General features: G+C 44.3%; 1 protein-coding gene across 8 annotated transcripts in view; it reads left to right on the plus strand.

Annotated features, from left to right (window-relative positions):
* Positions 1 to 27,926, plus strand: part of DAB1 (DAB adaptor protein 1) — a 1,301,090-nt gene that overhangs the window by 1,239,425 nt on the left and 33,739 nt on the right. For 7 of the 8 annotated variants that reach the window (XM_020904860.2, XM_070468111.1, XM_070468106.1 and 4 more), the window contains 2 exons: positions 24,703 to 24,753; positions 24,846 to 24,893. The exons of the other annotated variant lie outside the window; for it this stretch is intronic. In XM_020904860.2, the coding sequence (XP_020760519.1) occupies positions 24,703 to 24,753; positions 24,846 to 24,893 (99 nt within the window). The remainder of the gene's footprint in view (positions 1 to 24,702; positions 24,754 to 24,845; positions 24,894 to 27,926) is intronic. 8 annotated transcript variants of the gene reach the window in all.

Genomic DNA, 27,926 nt, shown 5'->3' on the forward strand with positions numbered 1-27,926 from the left:
TAGGTCTCCTTGCCTCTGAGGCACAGTGCTCTCATCTTCCAAAAGGAGTTACTGATGCTAACTTGAAAGGTGATTTTCAGGATAAAATAGTCTGTGTATTGGGAAGTTGTTCCCACTTGCCTAAACCTCCCAGAGATGTCTTATGTACCCTGTGTCCCACTTGCTCTGACATCTTCCCCTGCTCCAGGCTTCCCCCCCAAAGCCCTTCCTCTCTGCCAAGTGCCTTTCCCCAGAATATATCTATGCTCTGAGAATCCCTACCATACTGTCGCTGTTAACACCTTCACCACCTGCTCCTGACCCAGAAACACAAACCAAAGACAACCAGGCATCTTCCAAGGGAGTCTGGGGGCTCCTACAAGTTTCCCACAAGAAGGGAGACTGCCCAGTGGTCTGTTAGTCTGGGGACCACCTGGTTTCTTCTTCCTTGGGACAGATCTGTACAGAATCCTAATAAAGGACTCAGCTTGGGGCTGTCATTGAGGAAAACCACCAACCAGACCAGAAATATACAACCACCTGATCTTCAGAGTCAGATCTGGGTATGGCTCTCATCTGGCCACTTATTTTAAGGGTCCTTGAATAGCTTTTTGCATCTCTAAGCTTCAATGTCATCATCTGTACAAAGAAAGTAATGTCTTTCTTGTAGCTTTGTTTGGCAGATCAAAGGAAAGATTTATGTAAAACCTTTAATAGCAGACATGGAGTCGATTAATGAGAACATTTCCACTTGTTGCTGAAACAAGCAATGCACCAGCCAACAGTTCTCACAGAGCTGAGGATTGCCAAGTATTCTAAGTGACAGCCACCCTCCACCAGGAAGCCTTCCTTACCCCAGAGTAATCAGCCTCTCTGGGATACCTCTGTCCTTCTCTTAGTGATGAGCATAAAGGATTATTTTCTCTTAATGTATCCACTGAGCCATTGAACCTTGGGTTCCTTAAAAGCCTGACTTTGGGGTTAATGATAGCACCTACCTTAGAGTTTTTGCTAGTGACTAAATGAGCTTAAAATTGTGAAGGAGCACAGGACTTGGTGCACAGTGAGGATTCAGTAGCTGTGAACTGTTGTTATGCTATTTGTTTCCCTTTCTTTTTTGTGAACTCCTTGAGGACAAGAATTACTTTTAATCATCACTATCCAAGCCCCCCCCCCAAAAAAAAATTCATCACTATCCATAAGGAAACCTTTCTGGGGATTTCTGTTCTCCTTGAAATTTTGCTGGTAGACTCATTCCCCAGAAAGAAACATGTGTCCACATTTAAGTTTTTGTAGGCCTTGAAGCCAATGAGATCCCTTGATCTCAGTTCTAGAACCTCTGTTCTAAAGCCTCCGTCAGTGGCTCATCATCACTCTTTCATGGTCAGAGAGATACTCAGTAAGTGGCAAATTTGACATATTAGAGATTTCAGAGGTTTAGGGAAGCAGAAGTCAGAATTCATTGTGTTCGTTACGTTGTTCCCAGGTAGCATTAGTGGTAAAGAACCTGCCTGCCAGTACAGGAGATGTAAGAGATGCTGGTTCAGTCCTTGGGTTGGAACGATCCCCTGGAGATGGGCATAGCAACAACTCCAGTTATTTTTGCCTAGAGAATCCCATGGACAGAAGAACCTGGCAGTCCATAGGGTCACAAAGAGTCGGGCAGAACTGAAGTGACTTAGCATGCACACATGCATGCATGCAGGTTCAGACAAAAAGCCAATTCTGTGGTTTTACTCCCTCACATTCACCTTCCCTGGTGGCTCAGATGGTAAAGAATCTGCCTGAAATGCGGGAGACTGGGGTTCAACCCCTGGATCTGGAAGATCCTTTGGAGTAGGAAATGGCCACCCACTCCAGTATTCCTGCCTGGAAAATCCCATGGACAGAAGAGCCTTATGGTCTACAGTCCATGGGGTTGCAAAGAGTCAGACACAACTGAGCAACTAACACTTCCACTTTCACATTTGCTCATCCCTGTCCTAGTTGAACACCCTCCTTGTCCCATAAACTTAGGATGCTCAGCTGTACTGGGCCTTTTCCTGTTCTGCTCTCATAAATAACACATTAGGATACTTTTGTTTGCTTATTTTACTTTGCAACTATAAGGTCGCCTTCTTCCAGCAGATTTATTCTTGAGGTCATGCTTTGCTTCTCTCCATCATTTCCTGGGAATCTGAGCCCAGATAAGGATTAATCCCACTCACTCCTAGAAATATACATTCCATCCCTTCCTGGTCAAGGAAGTCAGAAACTTTGCACAAGGTCTGATCTCTGTATTTTAAACAGGTGGGTCTGTTTCTATGTCAAGGTCTCTGAAACCTGGTGGCATAAATGCTTGCTGCCGGGAAATGTTAGATGGCTAGAGAGTTACGAGGATTTCAGGAAAGAAGTACAACTTGGGCAAAGCCCTGAAGGATGAGCAGGATTTGAACAGGCAAAAGCGACATGGAAGCACCTCTGGGCAAATCACTGGGGTCCTGGTTCCTGAGTCCAAATTGCCTCTAAGTAGCAACACTCAGACCTGGTTAATTTCTCATCAGTTTCCTTCTCAAAGAGGTGGGCTAGACAGGCAGTCTCCCTTTCTGCCAGCTGATGGTGCTGTCATGTTCTTTAGACAATATTCTGGCCTCTTTGGGGATGTCAAAAATGTACATTCCTAAGTGGGGAGGAAAGTGCATTCATTATTTAGTGCCTTTTGCACTCTGTTAGCCTTTGGACATGGTCTAGTTTCACAGCGAGGCATTCACCGGCTGCTGAAGGGCCTATTCCAGACCCTTTTATGCCCCACAGCACTGAACTTGGTTGAGATTCGCCATGAAGGTCAACAGTTTCAACGACAGAAAATATTCCATACTCTTCTTCTCCCTTACGCTCACCCCCTCATGTAATATCTTACAGCTGAATAAGATCTTTTATCCTTCACCTTATAATTGCCCAGTTTAAAAGCTTTTTATGTAGTTGTATTAGACATAAAATACTTTCTAATTATTAGTAATAATGAGTCAGTGATTACTAGCTGAACTTTTTTTAGCCTTCAAAAGAAATTCTGGGAAATTTGGTGTAGTGGTAAATAGGAAGGACATAGGTTGTCAAATGGATGCTTTAGTCTCAACATTAATTTCCTTTTGGTGTAACATGGATTCAGAAATTGAAAGGAATGATAAGACCTCCTTGAGATTCTTTCTTCCCTTTGTCAGCCTCTGACTTTCTGAGACTCCTTTTCTTGGGCTGCAAAGTGGAAAGGATGACCGCCTGCTAGTAATACTTCAGGGCTTTCATGAGACTCACATCAACATGAAACATTATCTGTGATGCTCAGGGGTCACTTTTATGAGATGCTGGGGAAGTTAAGATTGAAGGATGGTATGTATTCGTTACCTCTACTGATTTTATGTGCTGTTATATGATTAAGAGAGGGTCTTCCCTGGCGACTCAGACAGTGAAAACTCAGCCTGGAATGTGGTTCAATCCCTGGGTTGGGAAGATCCCCTGGAGAAGGGAATGGCTACCCACTCCAGTATTCTTAACTGGAGAATTCTGTGGACAGAGGAGCTTGGCAGGCTACAGTCTATGGGGTCACAAAATGTTGGACATGATTGAGCAACCAACCCTTTCACCTAATTGAGAGAATGGTCTACTCTGAAACGCCCATCAGTAAGTTGTGGCCTTGCCAGTGAAGTTAGTGCTCTGGATAAGAGGAAGTTTACCAAGTATTGTAATCAGATCACCTCACTAAGCAAGCATTGGCCTAGAGTAGGTGCTTAGAAATCTGTTCCTCCTTAATTTCTTCCTATAGAACTTGAAATCAAGGCTCTAGACCAATGTGTATCCTCAAGGCTCTAGACCAGTCTGTATCCTGTCTCCAGTTTATCAGGCTGGATGAAACTGATAAACATCCCAATGATCAGATTTGAAGTCCAGGGTTCCATTCGGTTTCTTTTATGATACCAGAACAGTAGCCATATGTACCGGATCTAGGGCTAACACAGCTGTGGGAAAAGCAGAAAGACCCCACTGAGCGTCTCTGCCCTAGACAGCCTAGGCTCTGGTCTTGGCTGGTCTTCAGTAACCACAGACCTGCTAGATAAGTGCCATTTACATCTAAGGAGCCTGAGGCTTTAAGAGGTCACAAAACTCACAAAGCCAGAATTTGAACCCTGTGTTGTTCTGATTCAGGTACCCACACAATTCCACTAAGACATGCTGCCGTCAAGTTTCCAGAAAATGCAAAGTCCTCCACCTCCTAGTCCTCAACCTGTCAGAATCAGTACTTGGAACTCAGTTCCCAGCTCTTGATTACTCATTGCTTTTGAGTTTTTATAAACACTCGGAGCTCAGGAGTCCTGAGGCTCTGTGCCTGGCTGTGAACACCTCTCTCCTTCTCTAGACCCTCACTCTGCCTGGCACACTGCTTTCCACATCCTGCTGTTGAAAAGATATTTGCAAATCCCAGAGAACAAATCATAATGAAAGTAGCCTACCTCTGAAATTCAGAAACCTGCTTGTTTTACTGCCCCTACCTCCTACACTCCAAACTCCTTGGTGTTTTTCTATGAGACCCCTGTCCCCCAGCAGTCAGCCTCTGGATGGCTTTCCTTGCCCCAGATGCATTTCCATTTTCCTGCTGCAAATGTTGGAAGAGGCAATCCATTCATGGGAAGAATTGCAAGAGTTCTCTGGACAATTGTTTCCTGCACCCGCAGTCCCCATAATTCACAACAAATAAATTTTCATTCACAATTTAGCAGTTGGTTTTTCCTTTAGTTTGAAATCTGAATCAAGATGTTGCATAATTGGATTAAGTCTAGTCTGAGCATTTGTCAGTTTCACTTCCTCATTAAGCACCATGTTGTAGAGAAATTATAATGATCACAACACAGTGAACATAGGTGTCACAGAAAGGAGAGCATCTCAAAGTGAGAAAAGGGGATCTGAATCTACCTATTCCCACAAATGAAACAGAAGCATGCCTTTTCTGATGTTTCTTGAGTAGACTTTCTTTTAGCTGTACATAAACTTTTTCCTGGAATAGAATCCTAAATTTCTAGAATCTTAAAGTTAATAGGAATGTTAAAAGATGCTGTCTCATTTAACCTGCCCACCAAAGCAGAAATCTTCCAAGGCTTGTGCTAAGTGCAAATAAGCATTCCTGACTCTTGGGCTTCAGCTCACATACCTGCAGTGACAGACATTCATTTCTTTTGTAATCCCAGACCTCTGATTGCTACAAAACCCTTCTTTCTTTGGAGTTCCCTTACAACTTCTATTCATTTCATTCTATTTTTATTTCATTCCACTTTATTTCACTTCATTCTTTTCTATTCATCCTATTCTTTCATTCATCCATTTGGCAAATAGTTACTAAGAATCTCCTAACTGCCATACAGTATTCTATTCCATAGAGATATAAAGATGAATAAGACCAGCAACTAAAGAAAGTTAATGGTCTCAAAAAGAAGATAGACATATAAAAATAATCCCAATCAATATAATCCAGACTGTAAGAGGCTGTGTACAAGAGGCCTTGGGGGCAGTGGAGGGGCAGTAAACTTTGCCTGAAGGAGTTTAGTGAAGTCTTTACCTGCAGGATAGAGTTTGGATAGTCTCTTAAAGACTATGGGAATTTGGCACTGGAAAAAGTGTGGAACACTATACAGAAAGAGGAAATTGAGTGTTTAAAGGCACTGAAATGTGGAGAAGCCTCACGTATCCCAGGGGCTGATGAGCAGTCTGGGATGACAGGACCACAGCATGCCCTCTTGGGAAAGGAGACAGGGATACCAAGGGGAGGGAAGGAAAGGGTCTGAAGTGATGCCGAGAACCTGGGAATTTGGATCACTTTCAGGTGGTGGAGTGACGCTGTTGGAGGCATTTTTCAGCATCACTCTGGCGTATGGCAGGTGGCTCAGCAGGTGGGGAGGTTGTTACATAGCTAATGGAGGTATCTATGCATCTATGTCAGGATGGAATCAGGAACACAGAGTCCATACCAGGCAGTTTAATAAAGAGACATGAACATGGGGACCTAGTTAACAAAGGTGTTCAGTTCAGTTCAGTGCAGTCTCTCAGTCATATCCGACTCTTTGCGACCCCATGGACTGCAGCACGCCAGGCCTCCCTGTCCATCACCAACTCCCAAAGTTTACTCAAACTCATGTCCGCTGAGTCAGTGATGCCATCAAACCATCATCCTCTGTCGTTCCCTTCTCTTCTCACCTTCAATCTTCCCCAGCATCAGGGTCTTTTCAAATGAGTCAGCTCTTCGCAACAGGTGGCCAAAGTATTGGAGTTTCAGCTTCAACATCAGTCTTTCCAATGAACAGTCAGGACTGATTTCCTTTAGCATGGACTGGTTGGAGCTCCTTGCAGTCCAAGGGACTCTCAAGAGTCTTCTCCAACACCACAGTTCAAAAGCATCAATTCTTTGGCACTCAGCTTTTTTTATAGTCCAACTCACAACCACACATGACTACTGGAAAAACCAAAGCCTTGACTAGACGGACCTTTGTTGGCAAAGTAACGTCTCTGCTTTTTAATATGCTTTCTATATTGGTCATAGCTTTTCTTTCAAGGATCAAGCATCTTTTAATTTCATGGCTGTAGTAGCCATCTGCAGTGATTTTGGAGTCCAGAAAAATAAAGTCTACCACGGTTTCTCTATTTGCAATGAAGTGATGGGACTGGATGCCATGATCTTTGTTTCCTGAATGTTGAGCTTTACATCAATTTTTTCACTCTCCTCTTTTACTTTCATCAAGAGGCTCTTTAGTTCTTCTTCACTTTCTGCCATAAGGGTGGTGTCATCTGCATATCTGAGGTTATTGATAAAGGTGTTAAAAAAAAAAAAACAAATAGGCAACAGTGGGGCAACCCAGACGAGTCTTGGCTGGAAGTTGCTAGTAGAGTTACCCGTTGAGCTCAATGGACAAAGGAAGGCAGTGCTGTTGGCAGAGCCCAGGAGTTGGGGTCACCAGCAAGCACTGGGACCACAGAGGGAGCTGCCCAGCAGGAGGTGAGACCTCATGGAGAGGTTTGTCTGGTAGAAACCATGGAGAAACTCACCCACTGCAAGAATACTGCCCAGAGAGAGCAGGGGGAAATTCACAGTTTTCCTTCCCTCCCACCATCCACCTTCTGGTCCCAACCTCCTTTTGGTCAAATTTAAGTGGAAATGGATGGCATGGGAGCCTGAGCAATATGGTTTACTGGGATTGGTCACTGTCACTCAGCACAGAGCAAGGACGGGCAAGGATGGTTCTGAGGGCCAAGTGTTGAGGGGTAGGCAAGTGAGGACCACTGTGGGTCTAGACTGAGGGTGAGACCCTGCTGACGAGAGAAAGCAGGGATGACTGTGTGTATGTTTGAGTGGATGGCAGGGCTAGATCTCGAAGTTCTTGCAGATGTGGATGGTGAGACAAATACAAGCCCTCTCCAAGGTGGAAAACTTTGGGACATCATATAACTGGGTGATCTGAGCCAAATGCCCTGTCTCCTCTCCTATAGCTCTGTCATTCGCAGACATGCTTTTTTGCAGCTCTGACTTCTAAGAGGGTTTGTTCATCAGCCCTTCCATTTGCTGTTTTCAAGTTCTTGTCAAAGATAATAGTAATTCCTTTCATCTCCCTCTCTGTTTTCAACCCACGACTCACATCAGGGCCCAGTCACGTTGCCACCTTGAATGATATCTGGCTCTTTCTCCCAGCGTTAGCAATCAAGGTTCTCGTGAAGGGAATCAAACAGAGTTGTAGAAGGTTCAATGTTAACTCATCCCCAAAACTTGTTTTCCATAGAAGCCGATGTAGAGGGGATAAATGGGTGTGTCAGCGGTTCCTGGTTCCCTGCTTGCTCAGTTGTGTATTGGCAAAAATCACATATGCATAAGACAGTGATCACTTCATTCCTCTGCCACTGGTCTCCTGGAGGAATGGTCTTTAAACTTTTTATAAAACTCAAAATTCTTTTTTTGAATGAAACATGCCCAGTAGCCTTCTATACAAACAGATGAAAGAGGAGAATGTGGTTAGACCCATGTTGAACCCTAAAGCCCACCCAGTTGGAAACCCTCTACCTTCCTCTCTCTGAAGAACAGAGGTTCTAGAAGGGAAGAGGTGCAGAGAAGGTACTGTCAAAGAATCCCACAGTTATTCCATGGGTGGGAGAAGTTGGGCAGTCAGATCGAGAAAGCCATCTTTTCCCATCAAGGCTGTGTTATTGGACAATCAAATTCTGAGTGCAGACCAGGACTGTAGTCTTTAAGAAGCAGTAAAACTGCAGAAAGAGCGTGAAATTTTTTTATTGGGGTATAATTGTTTTACAACGTTGTTGAAACTGAGTGTTAGTCGCTCAGTTGTGTCCAACTCTTTGCAACCCCGTGGACTCTATGCTGCCAGGTCCTCTGTCCATGGAATTCTCCAGGCAAGAGTACTGGAGTGGGTTGCCATTCCCTTCTCTGGGGGATCTTCCTGACCCAAGGATTGAACCTAGTTTCTGCTACACAATGAAGTGAGTCATCCATATGTACACAGGTATCTTCTCCCTTTTGGACCTCCCTCACAACCCCACCCCCATTTCCTACCCATCAGGTTCATCCCAGAGCACCGAGCCGAGCTCCCTGCGCCATCCAGCAAATCCCCACTACTGTTTCACACGTGGTAGGGTGTATATGTCAATCCTAATTTCCCAGTTTGTCCTACCCTTCCCTTCTTCCCCTGTGTGCACGTGTCCATTCTCTATGTCTGCATCTCTATTCCTGCCCTGGAAACTGGTCCCTCTGTACCATTTTTCTAGATTCCACATGTATGCATTGAAGTTTGAAGCAATTCAGAGTTTTATTCTTCTTAACTGTGTGAATCTAGGCAAAGTACTGTATCTTTCAGATTCTTCTTAGTGACCAGTTAACAATGTGGGGAGAGATACCTCCCTGGGTTCCTGTAAGGATTAAATTAGAAAACAGATGTGATTTCTGTTGTGTTTACCCAGAGTAGGTATTCAGTACTTGGTAGGCAGCATGGGAGTACACTTAAAAATTTGAGCCTTGCAAACAGACTCCTTAATGCTTGAAAATTTTCTACCTCTATTCCAGCTGTGTAACCTTGGGTGGGTTATTTAACCTTCTCTGAGCCTCAGTGTATTTGCTTATAACATGAGAATAATGATTGCAGTACCTACCTTCTGAGAACTTGAATAAGGAAATGCATGTGAAGCATTTAGAACAGTACCTGGCATATAGAAAATTCTACTCAATAAATGTTAGCCATAGTTGTTATTATGAGCTGTTCTATGAACAAAGGGCTATATCAAATATTTCAAGAAATATGATGATGAGTAAGACCTGGCTTAACCACTAGGGTGCTTTTAGGGTCCTGAGAGCACTAGGGGGAAGGTTAAGAGGCTGGAACGTTTTCAGTTCTCCTTGCTCAAGCAATAATGCTAACAAGACCAAGCTTAAATGGGGTGGGGCTGAGCCTGCAGAGGAGTGCCAGGGCTGTGGGGTGAAGATTACAAACAGTTGTGATACCAAATGTTGAGCACCCTTACCAAGCAAGGGACTGTAGAAGGCACAATGTACTATGTCAAGGCATTCTCAAATTACCTTGCGATGTACATCTCTTCTCTACGTAAAGGCTACTGGGGATCAGAGAAGTTAAACCAGCACAGCCAGAAGAGGCATCACTAAGGATCTAATCCAGCTCTCTCTGACCCTAAAGGTAGGGTGACCTAGTTTATCATCCAAACTGGGTCACTTTTAAAGGGAAAGGGGGATTGCTATTAATAATCATGTCAGGACAATAGGTGGGAATGGGAGTGATCTTAGGTAGCCCAGGGTGCAGGTCCACCCCACCCACACACAAGAAATGCTCTTCCCACTGGGTCCAGCTGTCTCTTAAACCAAAACACAGTGAGATTTCAAAGAAAGTGGGAGCTCTCTCTCCGCTTTGTTCCTGAAACTCTTTGCCAGTCATACTACCTATTCTAAAACAAAGACAGTACTGCCCCCAAGATACAGGTGCCCCAATGCACGCCTGCTCCTTCAGTGGGCATAAGTCCGATTCCTTGGAGCTCTCTGACGTGGGAAGAAAATGGGATTCCAGGGTATGCGTTAACTGCTGCTGCTGCTGTGAGCCTTTCCTTATCTGTCTAATATAGATCATTAACATCCATGGGACCTTAACTACAGCGTCTCTAATGAGCAGAGCTGTGATATACAGTTTCCCCGTAAATACCCATTGAGGCTGACACTCATTCTCTCCCAGTACAGTAATTCAGTGTTTCTGGATAAATCATCGTGCTAAGGCTCTTTCTTTCTCCCTAAATGCTGTTACTAGTGGTTGCAGAAGAATAATGAATGAATTCTAGTTGTAAAAAAGGGGAAAGAGATGAATAAATGGTCACAGAGAATAAGAAAATATAGACCAGTGACAGTCCCAACCCAAACTGTGTGGGGCCTGTTTTTGCAATGACATAGAAAGGAGGCAAGAAACAAGTATTTGCAGAGTATTTACTGGGGGCCAGGGAGTACATACAGCGCTTGGCAAGCTGCATCCAGATCAGTGATTCCCAAATACCACTCTGCCAAACAGTCATTGGTGACACCTTTTTTTTTTGGCCATGTGGCATGCGGGAACTTAATTCTCTGACCAGGGATCGAACCTGTGCCCTGCCCCCTGAATTAGAAGGCAACGTCTTAACTGCTGGGTTGCCCGGGAAGTCCCTGGTGACACTTTTTTGAAAACAGAACTTTCTGGGCCCTCACCCCTATAGATGTGGTTTTGTAAGGGTTGCATGTGTTTATATATAAAGAGAGATTGATAAAGTTCCCCCAATGGATTCCAACGCTTCACATTTATCTAGTTTAATTAACATGCCAACTATTATTTTCTCTATTTTGTGGATGAGAAGAGTGAGGTTTAGTTGCTAAAGGGAGAGGGAAGTAAAGTGTGATGATGCAGGAGTCTCTTGCATCTCCACTTGTGCACAAGGAATGGTTCGTGTTAAGGGAACATTCACTGTCACTTTTTACCCCACCTTCTCCCGTCTCCACCTCTCATTTTTCTATCTGTCACAGAGATCTGTCAGTATGTCATCACATTTCTTTCCAGCAGCTTAGCTACTGCCTTATCTTCTGTATTACTCCTCTTTCCCACCATCCCATGCCGTCAACCCAATAGTCTGGTTTTTCCTCTTTTCCTGTATTTGTGATCTCATAGCTTCGTCTCTTTGTCTGTCTTTAGGTTGTTGTTTACACGGTCACCTTGAAAGTCCTAGCCCCTTACCCCATCATGATTGTAGAGGTAATACTTGCCGTGTGATCAGGCCATGGTCCTCCAGAGAGGATGCGGTGGACCTGGCGGGGTGGACTTCTGAACTGCCCCTCTCCCCAGTGGCTGCTCCTTCCAAACCCTTACTTTGACCCTCATCGTAAAGCACACGTTGTCTTACACCATTTGTTCTCCTCGCCCTAGAGTACTGATTAAGAACATGACCTTAAAGCTCGCCCACTTTGGCAAACATCCTAGCTCTGCCATTTACTAGCTGTGTGACCTTGGGCAAGGTCATTGACCCTTCTGTGCCTCAGTTCCCTCCTCTGAAAGTGAGGACAACAATAGCACCTACATTTGCCGTGGTAATTGAGTTATTATATGAACACACCTTAGAGTGGTGTCTGGTTTGTGGAGAGGAGCTTTCATCTAAGCATCAGCTATTATGATTATCATCATGCTTGACCCCTGCTTGGCCAAGAACGCATGAGGTCTTGTTATTACTATTTAGCCCCTTCCTTCTTCTTTAGACCAGAATGGACTGTTTAGGGGTGTGTTCTATAGATAGAGTCAGTATTTTTTATAATGCCTGGATGTCAAGGTGTGGAAGAGAGAGGTATCAAGAGGAGCTTGTATATTTAGGAACTTTATGGATCTATCAAAACAAGGAATAATGGTGTCAATCACTTGTGACTGAACCAGAAATATCAATTAAATCAAAAAGGTCTTTCATAGAACAGATATAGCAAGGATGTAGCTAAAGAGGGTTTCTGCTTGTGGGATCTGTATGGAATCTCACCGAATTTGCCATCCTCTGGCCCTGGCTCCATGGTCTTCAGAGATGGGCTGCCCAGCATCAGAGAACAGGAGGAAAAGAGACCAGAGCACAGACATCAAAGTGACAAACATAGTGTTCCCTTCTCCCTGTAGAGATACGTACAAAGTATCCCTTTTGTTTTAATATTATAGTTTCTGCAGTACTGGAAGGTACCTCCTAAAACTAGGCACTACTCACTAGGCATTTTTCTATTCAAGCATTCTTTCTGTCCTCCTTCTACAAATATAGTCTAGTGTCCATCATGTATCACACACAGACACGGGTGCTGTACAAGTCAGACCAGGTCCCGTCCCTTGCCCAGCTCACATTTCACAGGAGAAGGCTGCCAACGATCTAGTAAACAGACTTACAGTGCATGCGGCTGCTGCCGCTGCTGCCAAGTCACTTCAGTCATGCCCTGACTCTGTGCAACCCCATAGAGGACAGCCTACCAGGCTCTTCTGTCCCTGGGATTCTGCAGGCAGGAATACTGGAGTGGGTTGCCATTTCCTTCTCCAGTGCATGCATGCTAAGTCACTTCAGTCGTGTCCGACTCTGTGCAACCCTATGGACAGCAGCCCACCAAGGCCCTCTGTCCACCGGATTCTCTAGGCAAGAATACTGGAGTGGGTTGCCATTTCCTTCTCCAAGCAGTGCTAGCCAGCAAACCAAACAGAAAACGTGGCAAGAGCTGGGAGCTAGGATTGTATTTAAGTAAATAGTCAGAGGAGGTCTGTAGGGATGTGACACCTGAGCCAAGTCTGAGTTATGAGAAGAAACTAGCCTGATGGAGAGGGGGATCAGGACAGGGAAAGGCAGGGTCAAAAGCCTGGGACAGAAATGTTCTAGGGGTCCAGGGGGAGCAGAGAGAAGGCTGATGTTGGCCAGAGCTTGGTGGGAAGGGAAGAGTGGTGGAAGATGGGTTCAGACTCAGAGGCAGTGGACAGTAGTATGGACAGTGGTAAGGAGTTTGAATTTTATTGCAGGTGTAATGGAAGTCAGCGGAGGGTGTTCATCAGGAAGCGAACTTGATCTGACATTTTAAAAATATCACTGGCTGCTATGTAGGAGATGAACTTAAGGGAGAAAGTGTTAAAAGCAATAGTCCAGGCAAAAGAGGATGCCACCAAGAAGAGGGGAAGGGGCAGGCAGAGGTGGGGTATGTCCTGGAAATAGAGTCAGCATTTCTTTTTTTTTTTTTTTTTTTAATTTTTATTAGTTGGAGGCTAATTACTTTACATCATTACAGTAGTTTTTGTTATACATTGATATGAATTAGCCATGGATAAAGAATGATTGGATGTCAGGGTGTGGAAGAGACAGGGGTAGAGGATGACTTTTACCTTTGAGGATTTGAGCATCCAGGCCTGAATTGGTAGCCTTTGTAGAAATCTGAAGACAAGGAATGGACAGACTTTAGGAGATCAAAAATTCTTTAAACAAGTTAAGTTTGAGAGTCTGAACAGTATGGGATACAATCATTTCATCACTTGCTGGGAAGGAGGGTAAGCCCAGGCACTGGCTGGACTTCGAGTGGTGAGAAATGTCAGAGATTGACTGCTACCCTTGAGTCACTGATGGATGTCACTAATGGAATGGTCTTGAATTCAGAAGAAAATGCCATCCAGATATTAGAAGAGCTAGAAGAAGAGCATATTCCTGTTCTTATGACTTTTTCTGGAATATCTCCCTAGTATTTCTTTGATGTTAGAACCGGAGTTATTTACTCTGATTACAAAGTCTCGTTCAGTCAAATGACAGTGGATATGATATCCTTTCTGGAGTTTACAGTAGCAAATGCCATGTCTCAGTGAGTGAGTGAGTGTGTGTGCCTGCACATCCGAACATGCTGAGCATTTGAAAACACCATATGGACCACCATACCCTCTGCCTTGTAAATCATACTATCACCAAGCTTCTTTCTGTTCAGTTTTCTATTCTCTTGTATAAACAAGTGCCTCCACTTACTCATTCTGGTTTGTTTTTTTTAATCTGTCAATTCAGTGAGTTTCCTTTTGTGTGCTAGCCAACTGGGGTATTTAGACATTAGGAATATGAAGAATAAGGTACAGCTTCCCGTGCAAGGAACTTGGTGTCACAAGGTGATAGTCTGTAGTAGAGAAAAGAGAAAGTAATCAACTGTTACAGCATATGTGATGCCCAGAGGAGGATCATCTAACCCTTTCTAAGGGCTTGGGACAGATGACTAGACCCAAGTCTCCAGGGTCTCCTGATGAACGAGGATGGGGAGGGCAGCCAATCATGAGGAGTGGCTTACACCAATGCCTGAGAGAGTAAGAAATATAATAGACCGAGAGACCTGTTAAGAGAGGAAGTGAACTCATGACACAGAGTTACAAACTATTTATAGGTTGGACAATCAATCTGAGACAGTTATAGATAATGCTCTTGCAAATGTCCTCTGACTCCAACCTGTAGGCTGCCTTCCAAGTCTAGTTTATTGGTGAACATCCCCTCCCTTGATACTCAGAGCTCTATGCAGGAGTCGTTTTCCTCATTGTCTTACGTATGAGCAAGCTCCTTAGGGCCTTAGTTTCCTTGTTGTAAATTGTGAGCCAGGTTTCTCTGCTCTGACTTCTTGTCTCCTCTTAGTTTGTTCACCATGAGGGGAGTTGTGATAGAAATAAAGGAACTAGACTAGGAATTGGGAATTTGGGATTTCATCCCAGCTCTGCCGCTAACATTATCATGATTTTGAAAATCTTAAAGACCTCAGTTTCTTCATCTGAACAATATATAGGGTTAAGTTGGGTTAGAGATGTTTATAGCTCCTCTAGTTCTACTTCCCTGCCATCCTGCAATTCATAAAACTGTCCAAAATGCCATAAAATACCATCATACTCTGAAACGATACTTCACTGTATTATTGACTTAATATTTAACCCACTAATAGAGATCTTGGGCTCCCCTGGTGGCTCAGTCAGTAAAGAATCCACCTGCAATAGGGAAGACGTGGGTTCAGTCCCTGGGTAGGGAAGATCCCCTGGAGGAAGGCATGGAAACCCACTCCAGCATTCTTTCCTGGAGAATCCCCATGGACAGAGGAGCCTGGTGGGCTGCAGTCCACGGGGTCACAAAGAGTCAGACACGGCCGAGCAGCTCAGCCCAGCACAGCACAGTGAGATCTTACTCTGTCTCAGGCACTTTGCTCACTAAGTTGTTACCTCACATCTTATTTAGGAAAGTCCTGTCTTAGAAGGTAGATCGTTCCTTAATTTTACGATAAAGAAAATTCAAAAGATGGGTAAACTAGTCAAATTCCAGCCGCATGGAAACGGAATTCTTGTTTTGGTCACTTCCAGAGGAGTTGGCTTCAGTCCTGCAGCAGCGAGAATGGTCTGTGGGCTGAGAAAATGCTCAGCGCAGTGCCCCTGCCGTCACTGTCCTCATGCTCTCACCCGAATGGGCTTCCTCCCATTTCCCTCACTTGATGGTTGCAGCTCAGAGAAGGGACAGCATTCCAGTCTTCACAATATTGGGCCAGTGCCTTCCTCTGAGTATGCATTCAGGAAAGGTTTATTAATTATGAAATGCATGCCTAAGACGCAAAATCTGTATTCTTCCAGAGAAGAAAAGGAAAAAACACTGTGCAGGGAACGGCTGTCGGAGCAGCAGGCAAAGCCCTCCGTGACTATTTTTTCCTTTGCTGTGACATCTCTCCATTTGTGATTTCCTCTGATTTGCTCTGCCTTCAGCCTGAGCCTCCGCTGCTCTTGCTTGATTTCAGCTCCATCCAATATTTCTTGTTACCGTTTGGGTGCCATCTGGACCGCGGGAGTAGCCTCTCTAAGAGAGACACAGCCACAGAGAAGGAACTGACTGCCTGTCTGAGCATCCCCCTGCCCTCCTTCCCAGGAGTGTGCTGAGAGCCTGTCATCCTGCTGACAGGAGCCGATTTCACTTTCCTGTGATTCTCATTCACCCCTTTTCAGAGTACTGAACTAGTGCCAAATCTTGTTAGGAGTTTTTGAAAAATCCTTTGAGTTTTTGCTAATGTGGAACTAGAATAATAGATTTTTTTTAAGGAGATGAGATCAAGAAAGAGAGAATGAAAAACAAATAATTATAGGCTTCAGGAGATGATTTCCCTGTGGCTTCTCATTGTCACTGTATGTTTAGACCTGGGCAGGTGTGTTTATTCTGTTGATAACCAGCAAAGTAGCCAAGCCATCTTGCAGCCTGCCCCTCACCCAACAGAGGAGCCACAGCAAGGAAGGGGCCCTCTATTCTAAAATCCTCATGGTCACACGTCAGAGCTTTGGAATGAGGTCATGGGTTGGGACCAGGATCTAGAGCCCAGGAAGCTTCCATGAGTATCAGAGCATAAAGTCATTTCCAGGGCTTCTAGAGAAGCTCCATAGTAGGCTGGTGTTTTCAGCATTTATCCTCAATTTCCAACACTGCCACATCTGGAGCTATCACCATATTAACAACTATACCATCATCTCTTTATAATCACTGCCTCATGACAATAGTATTGAAATTATCAAAATCCCCAGCATTACCGATGCCACTGTCTCAAAATGTCTGACCCACCAAGATGGGGTCAGTTACCACTGGTAGTAACCACTGGTATGAATCATGTCGTTACCCTGAACTATGTATTACAAGCTTCATGTGAATCGTCTCATTTATGACACCGATCGTGTGATCATTGCCTGGCTTCTTCTAAGGGCAGGGATTGTATCTTGGCATAATTGCTCAATGAATAGATATGGAGGGACTGAGGGACCGGTTCGGACAGCCTTAGGACAGCCATCTGTCCTAAGTGGGGGTGTCCCCACTGCCACCACCCCAAGCTCTGGGCGCTGTCATTTCCTGAGATCAGACTTACTTAGCGCTTAGTATCTTAGCGCAACTCGCAGCCTGCAAAGTGCACCTCCAATCCCATCTTTAAGTGTATTTTTCAAGAAAATAAGGGATGTGTTTTAGAAGATGTGTTTCTGGGCCTGAAAGCATAGAGTCGCGCACTGGAGGTCTGAAGTTGATGTAAGGAAGGCAGTGGAGAAAAGAAGGGCATGGAGTAGATGCTGTGAATGACGTGGCTGACGGACTTCACAGTGGCCCAGCCTTGCTAGTGTTAAGCTTTGGGTAAAATGTGCAGGAGCAGGAACCTGCTGTGACCAGTGTCCGCCCTGTGAAAATCATGTCACACCTTTAGCTTCTCTTCCGAGTGACTTTGTTCCTTCCCTGGACTACTGTTTCCCAGATTTTGCCATAGCCTGGAACCTGCCTACACTCACGTACCAAGCGTATAATCCCATGGCTTTCCTTTCTTCTTCCCTTCCTTTCTTTCCTCCTCTTCTCTGTCTTCCTTTCCTCTCTCCTCCCCCTTCCTCCTCTTCCCCTGCTATCTCTTCCTCCTCCCTTCTTCCCCCCAGCTCCTCTCTTCCTCCCTCCCGCCTTCCTTTCCTTTCTGTACTTTTGGAAAGGGAACTGACATCCTTTGAGATGTTACTCTGTCAGATGCTGTGCTAATTCTTTTCATGTGTATAAACCTTCTCACCACTTCTCAGCAATTGCATGTTATAAGCATTATTTTCCCTGTTTTTTTCTGAGGAGAAAACTGAGGCTCAGAGTAAGGAAGGAATCCATCCAAGGATATACCAATGATGAAGTGGAAGTTCAAACTGAAAGCTGTCTCTGCAGTATAGTCTATTTACAATGTCGGGTTAGTTTCAGGTGTACAACAAAGTGAATCAGGTATACGTATGCATGTGTCCATTCTTTTTCAGATTCTTTTCCCATTTAAGTTATTACAGAATATTGAGTCGCGTTTCCCCTCTATACAGTAGGTCTTTGCTGGGATTGTTTTATATATAGTAGCGTGTACTGATCGCAAAGTCCTAGTTTATCCCTTACCTCCCCCTTTCCCCTTTAGTAGCCAAAAGTTTGGTTTCAAAGTCTATGAGTCAGTTTCCATTTGGTAAATAAGTTCATTTGTGTACTTTTTTAGATTGCATGTGTAAGTGATATCGTATGATATTTGTCTTTGTCTAACTTATATCAGTATGATAATCTCTAGGTCCATCCAAGTTGCTGAAAATGGCATTATTCTTTTATGGCTGAGTAATATTCCTTTATATAAATGTACCACATCTTCTTTACCCACTCATATGTCAGTGGACATTTACTTCCATGTCTTGTGAAAGCCACTGTTTCTAACATTTGTCTTCCCAGTGCCCCTGGCCTGTCCCTCCTAAAATCATCAAGTTTCTCACTTTAAAAGCATATGCACATTGGTTTCCTTGGCCTGAGATTAAAGTTGGGAAGTTGAATACTCCAGATTTAGGGTCCTTAGCCGCAGCTGCCCCTGTTCATTCACATTAGCCCAGTTCGGTCAACTTAGTGCCCTAATCTTCATGAAAGGAGTCTACCTTTCTCTTACATGTCCCTGAATAAAGCACCAGCAAATTCCTCCTACCTCTAGTTGGCATCCTGACTCTCTTCTTGCATGTTAAGAAAGGCCATTTCAATATAAGTATCTACTGACACATGAATGGATAAAGAATAGTGGTATATACACATGATGGAATATTATATAGTCCTGAAAAAGAAGCCTGTCCTTGCTTACATAACATCTTGGCTGAACCTTGAGGACATCATGCTGCATGAAATAAACCAAACACAGAGAGACAAATACTGCAGGATACTGCTTATATGAGGTCCATAAAGTAGTCAAACATATAAGCAGAGAATAGAATGGTGGTTGCCAGAGGCTGGGGAAGGGAAATGGGGAGATGCTATTTAGTTGGTATTAAGTTTGTTGTGCAAGAAGATTAACGCCTAGAGATTGTGCCCCTAATAATACTGTATTGTACACTTGAAAATTTGTTAAAAAGATTGATCTCATGTTGTGTTCTTACCACAATTAAAAAATGGAGAGAAATGGGGGCTGTCTTAAACCAACTTCATTTTTAGAAAGTTGGATATAAATATTTCATTGTCCTAGGGATTAGCAGACATATTACACTTGGGGTGCACTTCAAGGGAAGATGTAACTCATTATTAGATCTAAGCGTTTCCCTCCACCCTCTAGCTGTCTAGACAACCTTGGGGCCCTCCTAAAATGTTAATTGGCAGAAGGAGAGCCGTTAACTGCTGAAATACAGCCCAGCTTTGAGTAGAGCCAACTTCTCTCACTACAGGGACAGAGCCACAAAGCCATATCCTCTATTAGTTCAAGGCATTGAGTCCCACAAAACCACTGAGCCCCAGATCTCAGTAGGCTGGGACATTTTGGCCTTTAAAGGGAGTTCCATTCTGTTGGAATGATGATAAGGCTCCATGGATTTCCACCTGAAGTTCATTAAAGGATTGTTAACCTCCTCTAAAAAAAAAAAAAAAAAAAAACCCACCAATATTTGGCTCTGGCTTAGCCCAGGCAATGACAAAACTTACATCCAGAAGAACGCTGTGGATTTTGCAAACTGAATTTGATTAATGGCTATCTAGACATAGCAAAGAATTCAATGCTCCCATAGAAGCTTTCTCATCAACACAAAGGTAGGATATTCTTTAAAAGAATAGAAGAGACTATATAAGGAAGGAATATGTCTGGTATTTAGAAAGCATCTAAATCAGGCAGCTGAAGTTTTTTGTTTGTTTGTTTTAATGTCTATTATCTAGAGCTTTGCTGTCCAATACAGTAGCCACTGGTCACATGTGGCTATTTACAATGAAGCTAATTAAAAGTAAATAAAAGTGCAACTTATTAGTCATACAAGCCGTAGTTGAAGTGCTCAATAGCCATGTGCAGCCACTGGCTACCAAAGTGGGACAGGTGTAGGACTTTCCATCATCACAGAAAGTTCTGTCGGACAGGGGTGCTCATGAGAGAAATCATTTATTAACATCACATTTTCTACTCCGCATCTCAACTTCACCCGCTACTTGGTTCGTCAGTTGCCAGAGTTTCTGCTGTTTTCTCTGCCAAGAAGTGGGAAAGTGACTGTTTACTCTTGGCTAAAGGTGATAGAGAGCATAAACTCCTAGATACCCCGGAGGGAATTAGTCTTCATTAGCATGTTATCTTCATGGTTAAATCACTCACCAGGGGAAGGCACACAATTCAAATGCTTGGAATCACTAGGTGCGTTAATAGTACCCACCTTGGTGCACTTACAAATCACTTAAGTTAATCCATTTCTCCTGAGCCTTCTAAATGGATAATTGAATTCATTCTTTTGCAGTACTGGCTTAGGTTCTGTCTGAATTGAGATCTTGATGCGTTGTGAGCTCTCTGTCCCACTCCTGTCCTACCCTCCACGCTAGAATGATTATATATCCTAACTCTGCTCTGAACTTTAAGAGAGCATGGCCCATGTATCAGTCATCTTTGTATCTCTAATGCCTAGTCAGAACACAGCTTGTGGAAAGCACCCAGTGAATGTTTGCTGAAGAAATTCATTAATCAATTATGTAATCAATCAAGATAGCTTCATTTTTCCCAGTGGGACTTACACTAATTATTCCTACAGAGAGTTCATTCCCCAGCACAGTGCTTCACAAGTCTGGCTTCCTATTAGACTCGCCTGGGGAGCTTTTAGAACCTCCTGATGCCAGGACCTCACCCCAGACCAACAGAATCCAAATCTCAGCTGGCGAGGCTCAGGTATGTGTAGCTGTGGAAAATCTCCCCCAGAGGATTACATTGTGCAGCCGGGGGTGAGAACCACTGCAGGTTTTGATTTGGCAGCTATAAATAAGCTGTCATTCTTTTTGATGTGTTCACCCCAAGTCCCATCTCATTCACTCAGATTTTTTTAATTGGTAAGACCGTTTTTAAAAAATAATCTTTATTGGAGTACAATTGCTTTATAATCTTATGTTAGTTTCTATTGTACAACAAAATGAACAAACTCTATGTATATGTATATCCCCTCATTTATGGATTTCCTTTCCATTTATGTTACCATAGAACATTTGAGTAGAGTTCCCTGTACTATACAGTAGGTTTTCATTAGTTACCTGTTTTGTATATAGTACTATAAATATATCAATCCCAGTCTCCCAATTCCTCCCTCCATCCCCTTTCCCCCTTGGTGTATGTACATTTGTTCTCTGCATCTGTCTCTAGTGCTGATTTTCACATAAGATCATCTCTACCATTTTTCTAGATTCCACGTATGTGCATTAATAATACAATATTTGTTTTTCTCCTTCTGACTTACTTTACTCTGTATGGCAGTCTGTAGGTTCATTCACATTTCTACAAATGACTCAATGTCATTCCTTTTTATGACTAAGTAATATTCCATTGTGTGCATGTACCACAACTTCCTTATCTATTCACTTTTGCTGCAAGAATAACATGAATCTGATCTTCTTGAGAGTTACCCTACTCAGTTATGGAACAATAGTGTCCCACTGCTTGAGATAGATTGTGGGAAAGCAAACGTCATGTGCAAGCTTTATTTCAGTGTCTTAATGATGCTTTGGGCTAGAACTGTATTGAAACAACAGAAGAGAATCTCTTCTTTTAAACCTTCACTAGAAATGGAAGTTGTGAGTAAACTAGATTGTCATTTTGAGATTTTGAGAGCAGAATACAAAACTGCATGCATGCTATCATAGTAAGTGTGAGGAATATATCTAAAAAGGGGAGAATGAGACTTGAATATAAATGAACAAAAGCTCTAATAGTAAATGTGGGATAAAGCAGGACCTGGGGATACAGGGAGACTAGGGAATGGATTTCAGGTTCTCCCCATGAGAGTCAACTGAGAGAAAAATGCAGGGACTGGAAGGGTCTTCTGATGGCTGGATGAAGTGCCCTGAGTACTCCTTAAGACTGTCCCAGGCAGGAGGAAGGATGTCCAAGAAATGACTGAGCTAGTATCAAAACAGGAAGGTAACCACATATGCCAGGTACAAAGGGTATGGATGGGAAGATGCTCCCAGCAAGACTGTGTCAATAAGAGAGATAAGAGGGAAAAGATGGGGTCAAGAGTGGACTGGACGTTCAGAACTAAGAGCAGGAAGTGTTTGGCATCCTTTTACACAGGACCTAGTCCATGTTCTGAAGTGGGGGTGATGTCTAAAGAGGGACTTTCCACAAGATATTTTTACTTCTCCTTTTTCCCAGTATCATATAGTAATAGTTTCTTAATATTAAAAGATGTGTGCCTGTGCATTGCAGAAGTGAGCTAAAAGAAATTGCTTGAGAAGATCCTAATAATAGCTACAATTTATTAAGCATCTCTGCGCCAAACAGCAAACAAAGCACTGCACACACATCTCAGTTAATCCTCTCCTTAACCCTGAGATGATGTTATCACTGTCATCCCACTGAGAAAACCGAGGCTCTGTGACTGGTCCAGGGTCACACAGCCAGCATGGGGCACAGTCGGGATTCAGTCCGTATCTGTGTGACTCCAAAGAGATCCATTTACTCTCACGTCTGGACCAGTCTCTGTCTGGATTTACGGAAATCACCTCCTCACACCCTGGACCCCCCTTCATGAGAGACCCCCTCTTCTGTCACCGGCAAAGTGACAGTCTCACACCAGTGCTGGCTGTCCTCACATGTTTTCATTATGTGGTGGGGGTTTTATGAGACTCTACCACCGGCTGTTTTTCAGATTTATTTAATTCATCCATCATGCTCTGAAGCCATTTGCTTTTTTATATTGGACAGATGTAATGAGGTTTTGGACACTAAAAAATGTTTTTATTAAAAGTTATGACCCAGAGCTAGCTGGTAGGGGCTATGCCATAAATCCATAGAAGTGTGGGAATTTATAAAGGATGTAGCAACGTAACCTTAACCTTTCAGGCCACACCAGAGTTTACAGGATGATACTGTCTCCCCACCTCTGGCCAAATAATAATAATTGTTATTATTATTATTTCTGCCATCATCTGACGTGATCCTTCCTCCTCTTCGTTCAGCCACTGTTGAATCCTGGCAAACCAGCACCTAGTGGGAGCGGGTGGTTGATGACAAAACTTGCTGGTGTTTGGCTTGAAGGCTCTGCCGTGGTGGGCACGGGCATGTGCATCGCCCTTCTCTGCCACCCTGCAACTGGGGCTGACTGTTGTACAGTCACATTTACTACAGACAGAGTGGAAGTGGTCATGGCTGATGGTTCTTCCACTCCTCCATGGCCAGCAGGAAGCTCTCCTGAAAATTAGGGAACAATGCAAGTATTTCTGTTCAAGCATAATCATTCCAAGTTAATGTCAATATTATCAGACTTATACTACTGTTACACTGCTTGGAATTCATCCCAAGCATAATTAGTTTAGACATATAGACCAAAAACATGGTCATTAAGAATAAATGTGCACATATGGAATACTATCCATATTACCTACAATATGTACTAATGTTGTGACTTTGTTCAATTAATATTCTTTAAATAAAGGTCTGGAGTATTGGATGGTAAGCCAGGGTTCAACAGAAGGCCACCAGCGAGTTGACATAGAGGAGTTTATTCCTGCAGGTCCTGGAGGAAGGACCGTATGAGGAGGTAAAGGCAGGAAGCAGGCAGAGAGCAAGGCAGGGTCTGTCTGGGGCACTCGCCTTTATTAGGGCCCCAGGGTAGAGTGCTTTAGCGTTCCTGGTCTGAGGCCAGATTGGTCATTTCAAACCAAAAAGAGCAGGGTTTTGGTAAGTGTCTAAGGAATCGTATCTAAGGGTACATAAGGCAAGGCCCTGGGAGGCTGGGAAGAGTCTAGCCATAAGAGCTGTTAGGATGGTCAGATCAGGAACTGACATTTACTTGTAACTCTGTGGGCTGTTATCCAGAACCTACTTCACTGGAGAAGCTGGTGTCAATTCAAGACCCCTGCAGGCCGCTTGGCCACACAAAGGGGATGCTGAGGCAGCAGTATTATGGAGTGGTGTAGCAAAGCTCTCAGCAGTCATAAACAACAAAGTAAAAAATTAACAAAATGATTAGATTTGGTCAGCTGCCGCCTCTTTTTAAAATCACATATTCATTCATATGTATTTTTTTCGAGCACTGCCACGGGACAGATCCCCTGTGACCTGCTGGGGATGCAGGAACAAACGCATCGTGGTCCCTGTTTCCGGAAGTTCACTGTGTAATGGGGACAGGTGATATGCTGTTGCTCGCAGAGGATGGATTTCAGCTCAGGGGACCAAAGAAAACTTCACAGAAGAGATGGCCTTTCAGCTGGGTTTAAGGAATTGGGTGAGCTTTGAGCTTGCCAGGCTGACAGGAGCATTTCAGGCAGAAAAGGCTGCATGTACAAAGGCACTTACAAAACCAGCTCTTCACAGGCTGCTGCAAAGGTTAAGCTTGGCTAAAGCACATGATAACACTTTTTCCTTTTAAAACAAAAATCTCAAGGGTAAACATCATGCTCTTATCTGCTGTCACCATTGAGACTGGCCAGGTCAGGTCTGTAATTTCAGGATGATGGACTTTAAACTTACAAACTCCCTATGACTTATATTTCCTAGCCAGGCGTGTGTTTTATCGTCAGTTTATTCTGGGAATGTATTCCAGGGTTTTCACAGTACATTGGCAACCGCTCCCGCCTCCTGTGACCACGAGAGTGTAAACCATAGATAATGTCATCATTAAACTCATAAATCCATGTCATTTGTATGTCATTCACTTCATCCTCATTCATCATCCCTTACGCTTTCAGAACGGCCGTGCATTTGAGGATTTTGAAGAGCGGTTTGCCGCAGCCACCCCGGTAAGCGCAAGAATGGCCCAGCCTGGTTAACGGTGTCGCGTCATTGTCCCATCACTCATTTCATGCTCATAAGTCATGCCTTTTGGTTACAGAACAGAAACCTGCCGATGGACTTTGATGAGATTTTTGAGGCAACAAAGGTAAGGCCCCCACAGTCTTGTGAAGTGAGGGCTGCTCTGGTCATTCTTACCTGTTCTGTGCAGCCGCACTCCCCCCAGTGCTCCGCTCTGGTGCCAGCCTTTGCTGATGTTCAGAGACTCTTGGTGGGCCCTGCGGGGAGGGCGAATAGTAGGAGCATGTGTATACGTGAGAGAGAGAGAGAGAGAGAGAGAGAGAAACAGTGTATGCTGGAGAGGAACTGACACCCCTTCATTTCATTCAGCAAATATTTTTCAATGTCCTAATGTGTCCCAGGCATTCTGATAGATGCTAGAGATCAGTAGAGAGGAGGACACAGCCCCTATCCTCAGGGAACTCAAAGTGTACCACAGTGTGGTGTCGCATAGCATAGGAGAGGGCAGGTGGGGTTGGTAGAGAAGGGTGGGGTAGGATTGCCACGTGTAGTGGAGTGTGACATGGTATAGTGGAGATTCAAACACTCAGCAGGGGCTGCTCAGTGCACCTATGGAGACAAAAGCCAGTGCGGGGGTCGGGGAGGCTGGGGGAAGGCACTGGCACCCCACTCCAGTCCTCTTGCCTGGAAAATCCCATGGACGGAGGAGGCTGGTAGGCTGCAGTCCATGGGGTCACGAAGAGTCGGACATGACTGAGCGACTTCCCTTTCACTTTTCATTTTCACGCATTGGAGAAGGAAATGGCAACCCACTCCAGTGTTCTTGCCTGGAGAATCCCAGGGGCGGGGGTGCCTGCTGGGCTGCTGTCTCTGGGGTCGCACAGAGTCGGACACAACTGAAGCGACTTAGCAGCAGCAGCACCTGTGGAGATAAGCCTATTTGGTCCACATCACCTGAAATAGAGGTGCTGGTTTGCAGCCAGTGTTTATTCAGATTGGTTAATATATAGGCCAGCAAATGTTGTTACTCCTGAGTACATGTGTTTGGGAAGCCTGTAGGACAGGAGTTCTCAACCTGGGATGCAAATCAGAATCATCAGGAAAGTTTTTAAACTTTGAGTCACTGCTACTGCTAAGTCTCTTCGGTCGTGTCCAACTCTGTGTGACCCCAGAGACGGCGGCCCACCAGGCTCCTCCATCCACGGGATTTTTCAGGCGAGAGTACTGGAGTGGGTTGCCATTGCCTTCTCCATTTGAGTCACTAAACTACCTCAAAGCAGCTAATTAAGAACCTCAAGGGGTGGGGATCAGGCATCCACATTTTTCCCTTGAGCGTATGTGCTTAGTTGCTCAGTTGTGTCTGACTCTTTCCGACCCCATGGACTGAGACACGCCAGGCTCCTCTGTCCGTGGGGATTCTCCAGGCAAGAATACTGGAGTGGGTTGCCATGCCCTCCTCCAGGGGATCTTCCCAACCCAGGGATCGAACCCAGGTCTCTCGCATTGCAGGCATGTTCTTTACCAACTGAGCCACCAGAGTGTCCACGGCTGACGGTCCATCTAAGGGTCTCACATAAGCTGTTTGGGGCAGTGGGATGGGGTACAAGTGGAGTCAGAAAACACTTCTCAGGAAGAAATAAAGCGCCCTAGTCTGTGTCTGGAAAGACCCGTAAGAAAGGCAGTGGGGGAAGGTTTGAGTGTTCTGGTCAGAGAAGGAGCACATGCCAAGGCCCTGAGGTGGCCCCTCCTTTCGTGGGCCCTGGTGCTCCTCTGGAACGTGGTCCTCACTGTGTCTATAGGTCTGTCTGCTCACAGAACAGGCAGCTCAGGAGACGCAGTGCAGGAAGATGCCTTATGCATCCGTGTGTCCCCTGCTTTCGGCACAGTAGCTGATGCACAGTAGGAACTATATGCTTGCCCTAAATGAAGGAGCACCTGATGCCAAAACTGAGGGAGTGGGTCTATGTAAATGTGTACTGGTGGTCAGTCGTGGACACCTCTGCCTTCATCAGTGGTGCTTTTAGAGCTTCTCTGCAGGAGGGGTCTAGGGGTCTGCTTGCAAAGGTTTAGCGGAAAGAAGGACCAAGGGACTAATTATGAAACAGCAGCTATAGGGCATTCCAGATGTTATTGCAAAACCACCGCTGATTCATAACAAAGAGTAGCTTGGGAGAGGACAAGCCTGATTGAGATATGAGGAGCTCCACTAGCCAAGCACCTCCTCATCCTTTTCACTGGCCTTGGCAGCTTCCAGGGTCACTCTGTTTACCCTGGGGGATGCCCAGGACCTAGAGAAAGGGCCAAATCTGCCATCAGCAACCACATCTTTACCTGAAGATGTCTGAAGGGCCAGGAAGGGGAGGGCAAGGAGGAGTCTTGGGTTGACCTTGGAGATGACTTCTTCAGAGGGATATGAATCATAGCAGGACTTGTAAGAACCCTGGCTTCTGGTTAGAGAATATTGTGGGGCTGGGCTTCCACCATGAAGGAGGGCTAAGTAGGGCTGGGTAGAGGGACACATGGATAAACAAGGTGCTGCTTCATATTTGGGGCAAACCGAGCTTTTTTTAGCTGACCGATCAGAGGCAAGTCATGTTACCTTCAGACCTCTATTAGCTCATCTGTAAACTAGAGATAGTAGGAGAGATTCTTGTGCTGCCAACTTCACAGGGTTCAGGGAGCGTACAATGTTACAGTAATGTGTTGGAAAACACGTTGTAAACTATAAAGTTCTCTACAAATGTGAGTGGTCAGTTCTATTCTCATGAGGCTGTTAAAATGATTAATTACAACAATATTATCAGATGGAACATGGCTTCTTAAGTTACAAATGAAAGAACCAGGGTTAACAAGACGGAGAGGGAGCTGTGAAAATAGATATTATTCGAGATCCTCAATCATATACTGTTATTAGAATTATTTTTAATTTTATGGCCTAAGAATCCCTTTTTTCTATAAAATTTAATTAACTCAAGGTTCTATTTAAGCAGCAAATCCAATGGAATGAAATAACAATCTATGTTTTATGCCTCTGCATGTTTTTTCTCGTTTAATCCTTGAATGGAAATCATCTGGCAAGAGGAGAGTCTGTAGCTCAAGAATGAAGGTTATTTTAAAAGTTGTGCTTAAGGAGAAAATTAGCCAATAAATTATATTTATG

The sequence above is a fragment of the Odocoileus virginianus genome, chromosome 5, assembly GCF_023699985.2.
Source record: "Odocoileus virginianus isolate 20LAN1187 ecotype Illinois chromosome 5, Ovbor_1.2, whole genome shotgun sequence".
NCBI classification, from domain to species: domain Eukaryota; kingdom Metazoa; phylum Chordata; class Mammalia; order Artiodactyla; family Cervidae; genus Odocoileus; species Odocoileus virginianus.